The sequence below is a fragment of the Thamnophis sirtalis genome, unplaced genomic scaffold (genome assembly GCF_051295495.1).
Source record: "Thamnophis sirtalis isolate CommonGarterSnake01/CBP01778 unplaced genomic scaffold, rThaSir2_p1.2 scaffold_3, whole genome shotgun sequence".
In the NCBI taxonomy this organism is placed as follows: Eukaryota; Metazoa; Chordata; class Lepidosauria; order Squamata; family Natricidae; genus Thamnophis; species Thamnophis sirtalis.
The window spans coordinates 17,804,860-17,822,593 of NW_028261383.1; the positions used below are offsets into that span (position 1 = coordinate 17,804,860).

General features: G+C 47.4%; 2 protein-coding genes across 2 annotated transcripts in view; one reads left to right on the top strand and one right to left on the bottom strand.

The window, feature by feature from the left end:
- The window catches only part of LOC106551353 (uncharacterized), a 49,025-nt gene extending 39,453 nt beyond the window's left edge, over positions 1-9,572 (bottom strand). The window contains exons 1-4 of the mRNA XM_087711598.1: positions 9,483-9,572; positions 4,976-5,543; positions 4,595-4,724; positions 2,202-2,284 (exon numbers count right to left, since the gene is read on the bottom strand). Coding sequence (XP_087567724.1) covers positions 2,202-2,284; positions 4,595-4,724; positions 4,976-5,395 — 633 coding nt within the window. The 5' untranslated portion in view covers positions 5,396-5,543; positions 9,483-9,572. The remainder of the gene's footprint in view (positions 1-2,201; positions 2,285-4,594; positions 4,725-4,975; positions 5,544-9,482) is intronic.
- A 5,588-nt stretch (positions 9,573-15,160) lies between these two features.
- Positions 15,161-17,584, top strand: LOC148047326 (uncharacterized). The gene has a single exon (XM_087711502.1). It carries the CDS (start codon positions 15,460-15,462, stop codon positions 17,107-17,109), a length of 1,650 nt encoding a protein of 549 aa, XP_087567628.1. The 5' UTR covers positions 15,161-15,459; the 3' UTR covers positions 17,110-17,584.
- Positions 17,585-17,734: the final 150 nt, after the last annotated feature.

Sequence of the window (17,734 nt, forward strand, 5' to 3'; positions counted from 1 at the left end):
ACTACTGCCATCCAATTATAGATCAGCGTTGCACCCACCACCAGCACCTCCATGGCCTGCTTGCTGGTCCAGCCTTGCAGCCTGTGTGGCTTTCCCTTTCACTGGGACCGACCCCAGCCCGTGTGGGAAAGCCACAGCCACCGTAAGCACAACCACCGGCAGCTCTGCCAAACCCTCTGGAACCAGATGGGAATGAGAAAGAGGGAATCAGGGAAGGAAGGAGAAAGAAAGTGAGTACTTTTTGTGGGGAGGCAGCAAAAGAAGCGGCATTTCTTGGCTGAAAAGTGGCCAGAGGCAGACAGGGAAAGTCAACCTCAGACCCTGCAAACCAAGCAAAGTTCCTACCGCTCACTGGAAAGGAAGGAAGAAAAAGGGAAACTGAAAGCTTAAATAGCAGTTAGACTTAGACTTATATACCGCTTCATAGGGCTTTCAGCCCTCTCTTCTAAGCGGTTTACAGAGTCAGCATATTGCCCCCAACAACAATCCGGGTCCTCATTTTACCCACCTCGGAAGGATGGAAGGCTGAGTCAACCCTGAGCCGGTGAGATTTGAACCGCCGAACTGCTGAACTGCAGTCAGCTGAAGTAGCCTGCAGTGCTGCATTTAACCACTGCGCCACCTCGGCTCATATCCCCGACTCGGACATCACTCCAGCCAGCCCTTGAGCTCTCCCAGTCTGGTTTCAATTGCTTGCCTCCTTTAGTTCAGAAGCATCCATGTGAGAAAGAAGGAAGGTGGGGTTTCCCTGAGAAGCTTCAGATTCGGGTTTTCCCAGATGTGCCAACATGTCTCTCTTAAAAAGGAACGTGGCTGCAGGCCTGACACTGAGTTCTTAAAGTCGCAAGGTTTTTCTTCCTCTTTCCCCTTGCTTCACAGTGCAGCTCTCCAGTTGTGGGACCGTCTTTTCTTGGCTGGGGGCTTTTTCCTTCGGAAGAAAAGGTGGTAGGAGTGGAGGCGGCAGGCTTGTAAGGCTCAGGCTTGTAAGGGTCCTTTCTCTGGCTTTGGATTCGTCCCCGGTGTGTGTGTGTGTGTATACCCCCTCTTCTCCCTTCCTCTGATTTCTTTTTTCCTTGGAAACAAAGGAAGTGTGTGGAGGAGGGTGGGGTTGTCCCAAAAAGTAAGACTCCAAAAGTTAACAGAACAGCTTTTGAAATCCTCAAAAAGGTTACGATGCCGACCCTGGGCCAGCAGTTTCTCTTTTTCTTTTGGGGAAAAAAAGCAGCAGGTATCAGAGCGGGAATCCCCGGCTCTTAATAAGGGTTACATTTAAAAGCTGGGGGGGGGGGAGTCATCTTTTCCCCAGAAAAGAGAAGGAAGGGGAAAAAGGAAGGAAAGAGAAGGAGAGAAAGATGAAGGGGGCAGGGAGGGAGGAAGAAAGGAGATGAGAATAAAAAGGAGAGAAGGGGAGGGGAAAGGGAGGGAGGAGATGGGAATGAGAAGGAGGAAGGGGAGGGGGAAGAAGGAGATGGGAATAAGAAGGAGAGGAGGAGAAAGAGGAGGGAGGGAGGAGATGGGAATAAAAAGGAGAGAAGGAGGAAGGTGAGGGGAAGGTGAGAGGAAGGAAGGAGATAGGAGGAAGGGGAGGGGAAAGGGGAGGAAGTAAGATGTGAATAAGGAGAGGAGAAAAGGGAGGAGAGGAAGGAAGGGGATGGGAATGAGAAGGAGGAAGTGGAGAGGAAGGGGGAGGAAGGAAGGAGAAGGGAATAAAAAGGAGAGAAGAAGGAAGGGGATGGGGGTGGAGGGAGGGGATGGGAATAAAAAGGAGAGAAGGACGAAGGAAAAGGGAAGGAGGGGGGAGGAAGGAGATGGGAATAAGGAGAGGAGAAAGAGGAAAGGAGGGAAGGAGATGGGAATGAGATAGAGGGAGGGGAGCTGACCGTGCCAATCCTCCTGGCCACACCCACCATGCCCACCCAAGGTCAACCGCAACCCTGATGCAGCCCTCAATGAAATCGAGTTTGACACCCTTGCTGTAGACTCAATAGAATTTGCAAGATCTCCTTTAATTTGCAAAACCTAAAAACAGAGTTATAACTATTATAACTATTAAGTGGGCATTTCCCCAGCTGAACTCAATGTGATATGTGATAAAATCATCCTGATGTCTCAAGGAGTGGTTACATATACCGAGACCACAAATGGAAACGGGAGGACTCTCATTGATCCCCCACATTAACCCCTGATATTTTACTTCCTACCTGAGCTAGAGGTCCAGTGGCTTTTTCAGCTCCACCAGTAGAAGAAGATGACCCAGTGAGCAACGGTGACTCCATTTTGTTACCTGGGAAGGAGAAAGACAAGATGGGAGGAAGGAAAGGACTAATAACTGCATCAAGAATTACGTATGCACAAAACTGGAAAAACAAAAATACACCAACAGAAGAAAACGTGATAAAAAAAGTATTAGAATGCACTGAAATGTATAGACTTACAAAAGAAATAAAAGATAAAGAAAAATCTGAGTATTACTTAGTATGGAATTTATGGTACAAATGGCTGGAAGAAAGAGGCAAATTATAAGAAAGCAGAGGAATGCCGTCGATATAATTTACTTGGACTTCAGTAAGGCATTTGATAAGGTAGACCATAACCTACTACTAGATAAAGTAGAAGAATGTGGGTTGAACAGCATCACCACCAGATGGATTTGTAACTGGCTGACCAACCGTACTCAACGTATAGTCCTCAATGGAACTGCATCTACAGGGAGGGAAGTATACAGTGGAGTACCCCAAGACTCTGTTTTGGGCCCAGGACTCTTCAACATCTTCATCAATGATTTGGATGAGGGAATAAATGGGGAACTCATCAAATTTGCAGATGACACCAAGCTGTCAGGAATAGCCAACACTCCAGAAGATAGGCTAAAGATACAGAAGGATCTTGACAGACTTGAACATTGGGCACTATCTAATAAAATGAAATTCAATGGTGAAAAGAGTCAGGTTCTACACTTAGGCAAGAAAAACGAAACGCACAGGTACAGTATAAGTCAGTGATGGTGAACCTTTTTGGCATCGTGTGCCAAAAGCAGGGGGAGCACAAGGGGGGCTGCCACACCCATAATCCTATGTGTGCGACCCCCGTGCGCATGCGCACACAAAACCCACCCTCTTTTGAGTCCGCAATAATCCCGTTTTTTGCCCTCCCCAGGCTCCAAAGGCTTTCTAGGAGTCTGGTGAGGGCAAAAATCGCCTCCCTGCCCCCCACAAAGGCCCTCTGGAGGCTTCCAGGACCTTCCACTTGCACCCACAGCGCCTGCCACTCCCCGCCGCCTTCAGAGGCAATGAAGGCAAACACTACACTTGGTGGGGTGACCATGCTTGCGCAGTCCTGGCCCAAAGCCTCATGACTACACACACACCACCGAGCCAAGTGCGGCTCAACTGCACCGGGAGGCACCTGGCAGCACCAGTGTTCTTCCTGGTGGCCGGCGGGCAGTTTCAAGTGCAATGCCCTCGATGTCCAGCAACTTCCACTGGCGCAGAAACATTGTGCGGTGGGGAAACAGGTTACAGGGGGAAGGGGGTTGAGAGAGAGATTGGATCAGCGGGGGGGAGAGGGTGTTTCCCCCGTTTGTAGCAGGAGCAATGCTGGGCTGAAGCGCCTCGCTGGGCGTTTTCATTCTGAGGGTGGTTGAGCTTCCCTGAGGGTTGTTTTTTGCCCTCCGGAGGCTTCAGGGAAGCCTCCCAAAAATGAAAGCTGAAGTCAGCTGGCCAGCGCTTGCATGCGTGCTGGAGCTAACAGGGCAGCACCTTGTGTGCCCTGACAAATGGATAAAAAGTGTATAATGAAGGCTTAACAATGTGGAAATGTTGCAAAGATGATGATGTGTTTAAAAAAAATGAAAAATATGTTTAATAATAACATTTTTTTTAAAAAAAGGACTAACTCTATCTTTTCAAGTTTGAAGGCACAACATTGTATTTTTTCCTGTCTTGTGGAAGAAACTTCCATCCATCACACTCTTCTTTTGATGGCATTTTATGGGATCCATATTGGGAGTCAAGAATAAAAAAATGAGAAGACCACAGCTCCAGCATGTACTGGGGAAGAAACCCCAATTTAACCTCTCTCCTAGCCTCTCCGGCAGGAATGAGTGAAGGAAGTTGACTCTTGGCAATCCAGTTTTTCATTCAAACAATTGATGCTCTCTCTCCACCCCCTGCAGCCTGAAACCATCACATTCTATGTGAGAAGTGAACTGATGAAATCCCGGCATCCAGGAACAAGCCTGCAAGCACAGATGGTCAGGCCAAGAAATATATGAGAGTTACTCATAATCATCTATCAAGAAAGACAGGTTTTCTCCCTCCTCATCTCTGAGGACCAAGAACCTCAGAATGGAGGAGTCAGAAGGCAATCCAGATTGATCTCCAGAAGAATCAGTCTTCTGCAAACGGGGAATCATCTGAAAGTAGCGTGTGGATGAAGGACAGAATTCCTTCATGGAACTTAAGCATTCTAGCTTCAAGAGAGAGTTAAATCTTTTCTAATAAGTCCCAACAACTAGACATGAGAAGATGCAAAGAATTAAGAACAGCCAGAAGCTCTGAAAAACCTATAACCTAATAGAAGGATCTTCCCTTACCTAATAAGGCACTGTGATGTTGAATTTTCTCTTTGGAAATCTCTCTGAGCAACGGCCCCTGAGCAGGATTCCTGGGATCCCTCCTTGCCTGAGGACAATCAGTGACCACCTCCAGGAAGGACTTCAGAACCTGAAATGTAAACAAGGAAGTGAGTAATAGAACCCAACAGTATAACTGGATTTTTTGTTCTATCTACAATGTTGCAAGCCATAGCTATGTCCATCAGTAGAGATGGAAGAGGCCAATGGGGACTCTGTTCCAAATCATCTGGAAGAACAGAGGAACAATTTCACTAACAAGGTTCTTTAAAGGTCTTGTGTTATTAATCCCCTGAAGTCTCTTAAGATCCCTCCATATTTCCCAAGAGGTGTGTCTCTCACCTGGCACCCTTCCTGCTCCTCCCTCGTTGCCCAATCCAGCAGAAAACCTTCAGCCAGGGCCACTGCCTGGCAACTGGTACCCGGTTGGCACTTCCTCACCCAGCACTGCATCTCCCTGGGCAAGACAGCCAAAAACTGCTCCAAGATCACCTGGTCCAACATCTGAGCCTTGGTGTGCTTCTCGGGCTGCAACCAACCGCAGCAAAAGCGATGAAGGCGGCTGCAAAGTTCTCGTGGCCCGTCGGCCTCCTTAAAGAAGCTATTCCTGAAATACCAATGCTGGTTCTCAAACATGAGGGCTTCCTCTTCCTCCTCTGGGATCTTTTGCCTGGGGCCTGACCAGATCTCCCCACAGCTCCCAGGCTGAGCAGAAACAGAGTCTTTTCCCACTTCTTTACAGGCTGGCTTGTTTGCATCCATTTCTGGTGTCTTCTCTGACAGGGATCCAGAAGGGCCCTGTGGATCTCCTGGGTCTCCAAAGGTCTTTTCAGTCCTGGGATCTGAAGGAGTTGCCCAGAAAGCCCCCCGGGGAAAACTTTCAAGCTCAAGCAGCCTCCAGCATTTATATCTGAGGTGGAAAAGAAAAGAAACATCAGGAACTACAGAGATTGTTCTCAATCAGGAACTGTGATTCTTGAATCTAAATATGGGCAAAGTAGTTCGGAGGAGGGTTAGGGTTCAAAAATCAAGAGATGTTTCAGGCTCGGTGAAATGTCTCTCTTGCATTTCATTTTGAGGAGGGCCTTCTACAAAGATGCAGCTCAACTTCACTGGTGGCGGAAAAAAAACACCGGGCAGAGAACATTTCCAAATGTATTGGTAATTACATTTGAGGAACAGAATTGGACACTTCTAACCCCCCCCCCCCCCAAAAAAAAAAGCTGAAGGTTGCAGAGGGTGAAGGAGCGAAGTCAGGAAAAGTGCTTTCCCAGATTGCTTTTTGTTACAAATGCTCGGAAGCAAACTTGGTTTATACACAATGATGTAAGCACATATTCCCTCAGGCTTCACCCTACCCCATGTTGCATCTTTTACTGGCACAGTGGGGATGGGGGGGCTTTAAGGACGGCAGAACAAGAAGCAACGGGTGGAAACTAATCAAGGAGAGAACCAACCTAGAACTAAGGAGAAAATTTCCTGACAGGGAGAACAATTAATCAGCGGAATGGCATGCCACTAGAAATTGTGGGTGCTCCAGGACTGGAGGTTTTTAAGAAGACATTGGACAACCACTTCTCGAGAATGGTAGAGGGTATCTTACTGGAGCAGGGGTTTGGAGTAAAATACCATCCATTACAAATCTGTTATTCTGCTTATGTTTGCAAATGCAAAGCTATCCCCGTCTCCTCCAAATACTTTTTCCTAGGAAATGTGCGTGTGCGTTTGAGTGCTAAAGGCTGCCCAACAGATTAAGAGTTGAAAGGGACCTTGTATGTCATCTAGTCCAACCCCCCCTGCTGCCCAAGCAGGAGACCCAATGCCAGGTTTAGGTTTAGGTTTAGGTTTATTGGGATTTATATGCCGCCCTTTTCCCTGAGGGGACTCAGGGCGGCTTACAACCACAGGGGAGGGGAAGTGCAAGGTCAAAACAAACACTTTGTGAACAAAAGAAAAATAATAAAACACAGCTTTCATTCAGCAATCAAACACTCGGGCGGGTAATTGGAAGCCTATCCCCAGGCCTGCTGGGAGAGCCAGATCTTGAGGGCTGCGCGGAAGGTCTGGGTCGTGGTGAGGGTGCGGATCTCCATGGGGAGCTCGTTCCATAGGGTCGGGGCAGCAACAGAAAAGGCTCTCCTCCGTGTGGTCGCCAGTCGACATTGACTGGCAGATGGAATTCGGAGGAGGCCCAGTCTGTGCGATCTGATTGGTCGATTTAGGGAGGTAATCGGCAGAAGGCGGTCTCTCAAGTACCTAGATCCACTACCATGGAGTGCTTTAAAGATGGTCATCATTATCCTGAAGCGCACCCGGAGACCAACAGGCAGCCAGTGCAGCTCGCGGAGGACAGGTGTAACGTGGGCGAACCGAGGTGCGCCCACTATCACTCGCGCGGCTGCATTTTGGACTAGCTGTAGTCGCCGGATGCACTTCAGGGGCAACCCCATGTAGAGCCCATTGCAGTATTCCAGTCTAGAGATCACAAGGGCTCGAGTGACTGTTGTGAGGGCCCCCCGATCTAGGTAGGGCCGCAACTGGCGGACCAGGCGAACCTGGGCAAATGCCCCCCTGGTCACAGCTGACAGCTGGTGGTCAAAAGTCAGCTGTGGATCCAGGAGGACTCCTAAGTTGCGGACCCTATCTGAGGGGTATAAAATTTGACCCCCCAGCCTAAGCGTTGGTGTATTAGCCAAATTATTGGGGGGGAAACACAACAGCCACTCGGTCTTATCCGGGTTGAGCACCAGTTTGTTAGCACTCATCCAGTCCTTAACGGCCTCCAGACCCCGGTTCATCACGTCCACCGCTTCATTGAGTTGGCACGGGGCGGACAGATACAATTGTGTATCGTCCGCATATTGATGGTATTTTATCCCGTGCCTCCGAATGATCTCGCCCAGCGGTTTCATGTATATGTTAAATAGTAGGGGGGATAGGACCGAACCCTGAGGTACTCCACATGTTAGGGGCCTCAGGGACGATCTCTGCCCCCCCACTAACACCGACTGCGACCTGTCCGAGAGGTAAGAGGAGAACCACCGCAAAACAGTGCCTCCCACTCCCACCTCCCGCAGTCGTCGCAGAAGGATACCATGGTCGATGGTATCGAAAGCCGCTGAGAGGTCAAGGAGAACCAGGATGGACGCATAGCCTCCATCTCTGGCCCTCCAGAGATCATCGGTCAATGCGACCAAAGCGGTTTCTGTGCTGCAACCAGGTCTGAAGCCGGACTGGAAGGGGTCAAGATAGCTAGCTTCCTCCAAGGCCCGTCGAAGCTGAAAGGCCACCACTTTCTCAACAACCTTCCCGATAAAGGAGACAGGACGAAAGTTGTTTAAGATGGCTGGATCTAACGATGGTTTCTTTAGGAGGGGTCTCACCACCGCCGTTTTGAGTACGGCGGGGAAGTGCCCCTCCCGAAGAGAGGCGGTGACAACCGCCTGGATCCAGCCATGTGTCACCTCCCTGCTGTTAGCCACCAGCCAGGAGGGACACGGGTCCAGAATACAAGTGGAGGCACTTACAGCTCGGATGGCCTTGTCCACATCCCCAGAGGCAACTTCCTGGAACTCAACCCAGAACTGATGTGGCAAATGATCCTCCTGTGTCTCAGCTGGATCTACTGCGGTGGAGTCCAAGTCCGATCGCCAGGGGTATCAAATGAAGGCCTGCGGGCTACATCTGGCCCGCAGGTTGCTTAAATTTGGCCCATGGTCAAAGGACCAGCCCATGGTACTTCTGCCAGCTAAAATGCGGTCCCCATGCAGCCCGCTTTTGGCGAGCAATGCTGCTGGAGGCCGGGAAGGCTGAAAATGGGCTGCGGGGGGACTCCCGGGGACTCCCAGCAGGGTGCCATAGGAGCACTGGATTACAATTATGTGGCCTCAAGTAACTGCCTAATCCAGATAGAAAACAAGCAACATCCTAAATTAATACTACAGTTTAATGCCAGATGGTACATACTGTAGGTCCATTTAATCTACAATTAACAATATTGACAGCCATTTCTATTTACTATCCTGGGAAATTTACCTCTGCTGTTAGGTCTTGTATTATCATACTATTTATACTATTGTATTTTCATTATTAGTTGCCTGGAACTTTTATATATATAGCAGTAGACTTATATACCGCTTCATAGGCCTTTCAGGCCTCTCTAAGCGGTTTACAGAGAGTCAGCATATTGCCCCCAACAATCTGGGTCCTCATTTTACCCACCTCGGAAGGATGGAAGGCTGAGTCAACCCTGAGCCGGTGAGATTTGAACCGCTGACCTGCTGATCTAGCAGTAGCCTGCAGTGCTGCATTTAACCACTGCGCCACCTTGGCTCTTATTATTATTCGACCTGGAAAAGCAATTTACTATTAATCAAGGGGGTATAAATTTAGAAATAAAAAGTATCAAACATCCACCGTGGCCACGCCCACCCCGGCCCTCAGAGGTCAAACACAACCCTGATACAGCCCTCAATGAAATCGAGCTTGACGTCCCTGCCCTACATCATTTCTGACAGATGGCAGTCCAGTCTCTTCTTGAAAGTTTCCAGCCATGAACCTCCTACAACTTCTGTGCCATTGGTGGATTGCTGTCACTGTCAGAAAATGTCTCCTTATTTCCAGGTTGAATCTCTCCTTGATCAGTTTCCATCCATTATTTATATCCACTATATCCAATATTCCATTATTTCCCAGATCCCTTACCTCCTGGCGAGCCTGGGCTTTTACCTCCTGCCTAAGCTTGGGGTCTTTGTGCATACAAAGTCACGCGCAAAGGGGAATCTGAACTCTACCCTCCACATCACTGGGGTGACTGTCCCCGAATGAACCCATTGCGCGTCCCACTCACCTGGGCTTCCCACAAGGTGGTACCTGCGCGTGCCGGGCGTCCTTCCTGCCAGACGATCCTGCCAAGAGGAAGCGGTTGCAGCTGGCGGGGTCTGACGGAAGCCAGGCGTTTGGCGAGGAGGCGCGCATGCTCAACGGAGCTGCCTCTCCGCACTTAGGTGCCGGTAGGAGGAAACCCGCGGAAGAGAGGTGGGGGGGGGGGGGGAAGCGAAGGGAGAGAGCTCGTCGGGTCACGTGACCCTGGCGAGCCAATGGCGGGAGAGAAGCTTCTGTCAAGGTTTGGGCGGGAAGAAGAGAATCGCTGAATCTCCTCAGACGCTTCTCTGCGGGCGGCGACTCTCCCGTCTTCTCTCCCTGAGGGATTTGGCGGGTCTTTATTATTAAACCCGATTGGGGGGGGGAGGGGTGCTCGCTGGATCACGTGAGCCTGGAGAGCCAATGGCAGGAGAGAAGCGCCTGTCAGACTTGGGAGGGAAAACGCAGTCGCAGGTTCTCCTCAGCTGGGACGTGACTCTGTTTTTCCCCGAGGGCTTTGGCTGGTCTAGGGAAAAAGAATAATTTGGGGTGACATGATAGCAGAATTCCAGTATTTGAGGGGCTTCCCCTAAGAAGAGGGTCTCGACTTATTTTCCAAAGCATCACAAAGTAAGACAAGAAACAATGGATGGAAACTAATGAAGGAAAGAAGCAACCTGGAATTAAGGAGAAATTTCTTAATGGTGATGACAATTAACCAGTGGAACAGGTTGTCATCAGAAGTTGTGGGTGCTTCATCAGTGGAGGTTTAAGAAAAGACTGAACAGCCACCTACCTGAAAGGGTAATAGAAACTCGTGCTTGAGCAGGGGGTTGGACTAGAGGACCTTGAAGGTCCCTTCCAGTTCTATTCTGATTGCCTGCCTTTATTATTGTTTTAGTTTTCCTCATCATGCTTGGTAGTGTCAGGATGGAGTGGGGGTCTCCTAGTGGAGTATCATTGGAAAAGGACCCTGTTAAGGAAAGATTGGCTTGGACAAAATGTCACTCAGGGCACTTGAGGTCACAGCATGAAAATCAAATGTCAAACCATCCGTTGATTTCTGTTCTGCATCCCAGGGGTGACAAACCGGTTTGGAAAACATCCTCACTTTTAGCTCTGGATAAAAAGAAAATAACCTGCAGAACTTATGGACTGCAAAAGGATTAACCAGCTACCCTTCTTAACATTCCTCTACCTGGATGAGCATGAAGTCTTCAGCTAGCCTCCAGCACTAGAAACCACAATAGAAAACGCCACAAATGGGGCATCTTTTCATTTCATTTCATTTTCATTTATTAAATTTCTATGCCGCCCAATCCCAGAGGACTCCGGGCGGCTTACAGAAATGGGAAAAAAAAATATTTTGAGCTTCTCCGAGACAAATCCCAAAGTCTCCCTTTTCTCTCTCCCTCCCCTTTACTCAACTGGGCTTCTGGAGAAGCTCCTTCTTGCCTTCCCAAAGTTGGGCCTATTGCTTGTGGGTCACACCCTCCTCTGGGCATGTCATTGTTTAGGTTCCCCTCTTCCCAAGGACACCACAAATGTAAAAATGAATGATTAAGCAAATCATTATTTAACCATTCAAATGTACCTTCAGTTGATAGAAAGTCGCTAAAAATTTCAATTCTCTGGTACCCCTTTGAGTCCTCTGATGTAAAACATGATGGCTTCAACTAAAGCACTTTGAATACACATAATTTCTCTTATGTTAAAATGACATAAATATGAACGGTCCTAACAAATGCCATACATTTATATAAGAGAATGCTTCCCATGTTTTATAGACTTTGCTTTGTTTATAGGTAGATCTATTTGCTAAGGCCTTTCTCATATTCCATGGTTTTTTATGCATCATTGTCTCTACAATGTGAATTCTTTGAAAAGTGTCATATCTGAAATCATTCCATCTCTTTCTACAGGTTTCTAGGTCCTATTCCATTCTACTCCTCTCACTGAAGATTCTCCAACACATTAAATTAAAAGTCTATAGAGATTCTCAGTCATCCAGGTCATGGTTGTCTCCAAGGTGCTTTTTCAGGAGGCAACTGGACTTTCTTGTTTCTTCTTTTGAAGACCTTTCGCTTCTCATCCAAGAAGCTTCTTCAACTCTGACAAGACAGTGGGGAATGGAAGGATTTATATTCCTTGCCGACAGCTGGTTATTTGCATCTGTTGAGACCCATTGCTATCTCTGTATATAGGACGGCCAAGGCTGTCTGGAAAATATAGGCCAAAGATGGATACTAACAAAAACATAGTCCCATTGTTTGGGACTAATAAAAAGGCTCTCCCGGGCATTGCTCGGGGCCAGAGTTCATCACAAGAAGGATTTGTCCGGTGTTTCTTCTTCCCATTCAGCTACAAGCATGAGCGGCCCATCAGAAGTGTGAAAAAGCCGCAACTGGTGACCTCCGACGTGATTGCTGATCAATCCGTCCCATTTGGAGTCCTCTTGCTCATCGGCGAAGGAACGCCTCTTGCATACCAGGACCGGCCGTCGCAGACGGAGCATCCTCCCTGATTCGTGAGTAATGGGGGCAGAATTCTCTAAGCCTCAGGTTGCACACCTTTTCGAACTTAGAGAATTGTCCAAATCCTCAATATTAATCTTAAAAAACAATGGGAACTTTCTCCCCATCCCTTCAAAAAAAGATCTTACTAACTTTCTCAGGTACATTTATCAAATTTGTCCCACATATCCTGAGAAGGGCTCAATTCGAACAAACATTTGGGCAAAATTAGGGAAGTATTTTCTCCAGCCCCTAAGGGCACCAGCGAAAATATTCTCTACTTGGCAGATTGTCATGGAATGTTTAAAAGTTCATGAAAAGGCCATGATGGGGGGACCGGACCCCCCCCTGCCATATTTGGAAACCTCTTCACTAAATTCACACTTTGAATCCAAGGCTTTCTCTTCCCTTGTATGCATGCCTTTGTCACCCTCAGCCTTTGAAGCTCCCCGGCATTACATCCCTTTAGAGGAAGCTTTTGCCTGCTTTCCAACCTGACTCATTAGTCGGAAAACTAAGCCAGCCTCACAAAAAAGGCTGCTTCTTATCTTCCTTCTTATTTCAATCTTCTTACTTTCTTCCGGTCATCCTGGCTACCTCTACCCCCTACGATGCCTCTCTTAGTCTTTCCTCATTGTAATTTCATGTCTCAAGGAGTTCTCCCTTTCTTACTGGCTCTTCTGATTTCTTTTCTGTTGCTTTGATGACATTGTTCTGCCTGAGCACCTGAATCTTTTTCACAGATGTTTCACAGAGCAATTGATTTATAGGATCTGAATTGGAATGGAGAAAAATGCTTTTGTGCGTGCATATGTGTGTGTGTGTGTGTGTGTGTGTGTTTGAGGGAGTAACAGAGAAAGTGACTGTGATAAGTGATAAAAGAGTGGGAGAGAGGAAGAAAGAAAAAAGAGTGACTGAGACTGAAAGAGACAAAGAGAAAGAGTATGAGTGAGACAGAGAGAGAAGAGAGAAAAAGGAAAGAGATATCCCACAGCCTTTATATTACTCCAGTGTTTGTTATAAAAAAGAAATCTGGTAAATGGCGTTTTTTGCATGATTTGAGGGCTGTTAATAAAATTCTCCAACCCATGGGAGCGCTGCAGTGCGGCCTCCCCAATCCAAATTTGATTCCCCAAGGGTGGGATCTTATGATTATTGATTTAAAAGATGCTTTTTTTTCTATACCACTCCATGAAAAAGATCGCAAACTGTTTGCTTTTACTGTCCCAGAATTTAACAACTCCAAACCTGCTTCTCGCTTTCAATGGACAGTCCTGCCTCAGGGAATGCTCAACAGCCCCACCTTGTGTCAATATTTTGTAGACAAAACCTTGCAGCCGTATCGGACGGCACATCCTCACTTTTTAATTTACCACTTTATGGATGACATCTTGGTGGCAGCATGTGGGCCCCCAGGCACGGTTTTAGCAACATTACCATTTTTAACTAATCTTCTCCATAAAAATGGCCTGCACATAGCTCCAGAAAAGGTTCAAACAGCACAACCTTTTTCATATCTGGGCCATAAGCTTTTGGCCTCTCATGCTGCACCTGCAATGCCAAAATTGGACTTGCCACACACTCCCACATTAGTACAGTTACAGCAATATTTGGGCTCCATTAATTGGGCACGCCCATATATGGGGCTCACAACCCCTCAATTGGCTCCATTGTTTTCTGCATTAACAATGGGCAAAAACCCTGCAGATGTTATTAAATTAGATGAAACACATCAGCAAGTTTTAAAAGAGGTAAATGAGGCCCTTTCACAAATTTGGGTGGATCGTTTTCAGGATAACACCCCCTTAGCTTTCATCATATGTAACACTCTTGGACTCCCAACAGGAGCCGTGGTACAAAAAACTTCAAAATTATTAATTATTGAATGGGTACATTTGTCTCACACCCCAAAATCCACAATTTCTCAGAAACCTGCACTTTTTGCAGCTCTAATTACAAAAGCCCGTGTCAGAACAAAATTGTTGGCAGGAATTGAACCTTCCACAATTTTTGTCCCTTGTTCTTTATCAACTTGGGAGACCTTATTTGCTAATTCGGAAAACCTTCAATTTGCACTCGCTGACTGGCCAGGTGAGATTTCTTGCCATGCACCCCCTGACCCAAGATTGGCTCTTTTGAAAACTGTTCCCTTGCAATGGCACACTCCATATTCCCCCCTCCCACTTCCTCAGGCCATGACTATTTTTGCTGACGGAAGCAAAACCTATGGTGCTTGTGCCTGGCAGGAGAATGGTCGGTGGTGTACAAAAATCACCCCCCCGCAGACTTCTGCACAGCGTGCGGAGCTTGCTGCCTCCATTTTGGCTTTTTCAACTTTTCCAAATACACCCTTTAACTTGATTTTGGATAGCCTCTATGTAACTCAGATTGTGAAATCAATTTATGAGGCCTATCTTTCTCCCTCATTGGAACCACAATTACTCTCGCTCTTTTTATCTTTGCAGAAGTTAATTTCTGCCCGCACCCACTTTTTTCATGTTTCCCACATCCGAAGCCATCAGCCCTTCCCTGGGCCTCTCCAGGAAGGCAATGATGTGGCCGACACTGCGGCAGCGGCTGCTGCCAACTCTTCTTCTCTTTTAACCTTGACAGCTCCCACTCCATGGGAGAGTCATTCTTACTTTCATCAGAACAAGAAAGCGCTCATGAAACAATTTGGCATTACTGCAAATGAGGCTTCTGCTATTATTCAGCAGTGCCCTTCCTGTAGCCGGCATGCAAACTCTCTCCCTATGGGGGTAAACCCCAGGGGGACAGAGTGTTGCCAGATTTGGCAAATGGATATTACTCAATATCCTCAATTTGCCCCTTGGAAAAATTTACATGTTTCCATTGACACGTATTCAGGCTACATTATGGCATCCCCCCAAAGGGGCGAAGCCACCAAACATGTTATTAATCATTGTATTCGGACCTTTGCATCGCTGGGACGCCCAAAAGAATTAAAAACAGACAATGGCCCTGCTTACACAAGTGCAGCCTTCGCTGCCTTTTGTAACCAATGGGGCATTGTACATAAATTTGGCATTCCTTATAACAGCCAGGGTCAGGCGTTGGCTGAGCGCGCCAACCAGACATTAAAACATGCCCTGGACAGATATATTGGCAATAGGGGAAAAATACCCCCTGGCCTCCCAGCAGTGCAAGACACGCTTAACCTCTGCCTTTATACCCTGAATTTTTTAAATCTTACCGGCAGCCCACCATCCTCAGCAGCGACTCGTCATTTTGCAGCTCCACCTACTGCAGACACCCCCCGTCCACCTGTCTACTATCGCTGCCTGCCTGACCTGACGTGGCGAGGACCTGCTGACCTGATCACTTGGGGACGGGGCTACGCTGCCATTCAACTAAAAGACAAGGTGCTCTGGGTGCCAGGAAGACACGTAAGACCTTTTCTTCCTAAATCATCACCACACACTTCCAGGGATGGCGATCGTCCGTCAGTCCCCAAATGAGGTACAGCTTGTGGAGGTTGCCTCCTGGCCTGACCTGGAGAACAGGCCTGGACACCCTCCACCATATGAGAACACAGAGGCTGTTTCCTGCCCCGACCAGGAAAACGGGGAAGGACACCCTCCACCGTATTCACCACCAGAAGGATGTCCCTTATTTCGAAGAAGACCTCCAGGTTATCCCCTGTCGCGGTGGCAGGAGTGTATGAAACCTTTTAGTTTTAGAACTTTCTCATATCATTATGTTATTTTTTCACTGTGTGGCATAGTTTTAGTATTGCTTGCACTTTTTATACGCTGTGAAATTTCCCATCGTGCCTCTTACAAGTTACAGGAACCATTATATGTGCCTACTAGATCTCTCACACACAGGGTGAAAAGGTCAGCTGCTTCTCACAGTCTGCACACTCGAATGACATACAACCTGTGGATGCGTTTGGCAGAACAGGCAAACGTATCCAATTTTTGCCTAAGCGAAGCTGTGGACCTGAACATGTTATTAGGGAATTGTTTAATACCAGTTTGCACACCTCTTTCTGTTATTTTAAAAGACACCCAGCTAGCAATGTTTAAAAAAAGGAAGGAAGTTAATTACGGTGACTCTATGGTGTGGGGCCCTTTCACAAGACGGCTCCCAGCTGATGCCATGTCTCTCACCACACCCTTTGTAGCTAGTGGACCCAACGTTACATGTGCACGCATTCAAAATTGTACTGCTTCTCTCACACAATCCTGTATGCCCACGGGAATCTTTCCCGCCAACTGTTCCACCTACGAGAACATTTCCTATAACCGGGCTCACGTTCTGCTTCCTGCTGGTTGGTTTTTCACATGTGGTCAAAAAACTTTTAATTACATACCTGCTAATCTATCAGATACACGTTGCTGTCTGAGTCGCCTCACTGCGGTTCTACCAACCAAACAGGACCTCACTTCACGACCACAGAGGTCGGTAGTCCTTGATGAAACATGTGACAGCTCAATTAATCTTTTTAACGAGGCTGAATATCTTTCCCTTGCTACCTCTATAGTTGGTGTTCCGGCATTAGCAATGCATAACCACAGGACAGCCCATCGCATTGCCTGTTCCCTTGCAAAAACTATAAACATCACATCTGCAGCCATAGCTGCCTTGAATATGGAACAGGCAGAGATCAGACATGCTGTCTTAGACAACCGTGCTGCCATTGATTTTCTGTTACTGGTACATCATCTAGGCTGTGAATCTGTCAAAAACATGTGTTGTTTTAACCTGTCAGACACCTCTCAATTGGTTAAGCATCAGATCAGTTCCTTAAAGGAGTTGGCTTCCCAGATTCGAGAAGACGTCCTGCCAGCCTGGTGGGATGGTCTGTGGTCCTGGCTACCGGATGGCTCCTGGTTAAGAAGCATTTTTTCCTCCATTATATGTATTATAGTAGCGCTCGTGTCCCTTTGCTGCTGCATTCAATGCCTACCCTCCCTATTTCAGCTATTCAAAGGCCTTTTTTCCTCAGCTAGGAAGAACGTGCTTATCCACGAAACTAAGTCCCTTCTGGACGCTGAGGACGACCATGAGTTGGACAACAATTCGTTTGTAAAGGTGTTTGCTATAACCAGTGATGATGAAGAATCTGCATTTTGATATGTTTGCTTTCCTCCTTCTCATTTTAAAACAAAAATGAGGAGATGTTGAGACCCATTGCTATCTCTGTATATAGGACGGCCAAGGCTGTCTGGAAAATATAGGCCAAAGATGGATACTAACAAAAACATTCTTGATTAATTAGTGTGCCTTTCTGTACCAGCATTTATCTAGCAGTTAGCACTTCAAAGTAGCAGTTAGCACTTCAAAGACAGGAATGCGGAGCTGCTCACTTTCCTCCCTTCCCCCTCCCTATTCCTTATCTCTCTTCTCCTGCCGGGGGGAAGAAGCAGCCCCCCTTGCCACGCACCCCCTCTTTTGCCCAGAGACGAAGCTTTTTGCCACGCTGTATATTTATCATTGGATTATTTAGTCATGTGCTTGTTGATGTAATATTGTATACACCTTTCCTTTGTTTGGGACTAATAAAAAGGCTCTCCCGGGCATTGCTCGGGGCCAGAGTTCATCACAAGAAGGATTTGTCCGGTGTTTCTTCTTCCCATTCAGCTACAAGCATGAGCGGCCCATCAGAAGTGTGAAAAAGCCGCAGCATCCTTTTAGATAGTCTTTGAAGCACTTGGAGATTTATCTGTGTCCTCAGGGCCACTTGAGTGGTGCTTCTGGT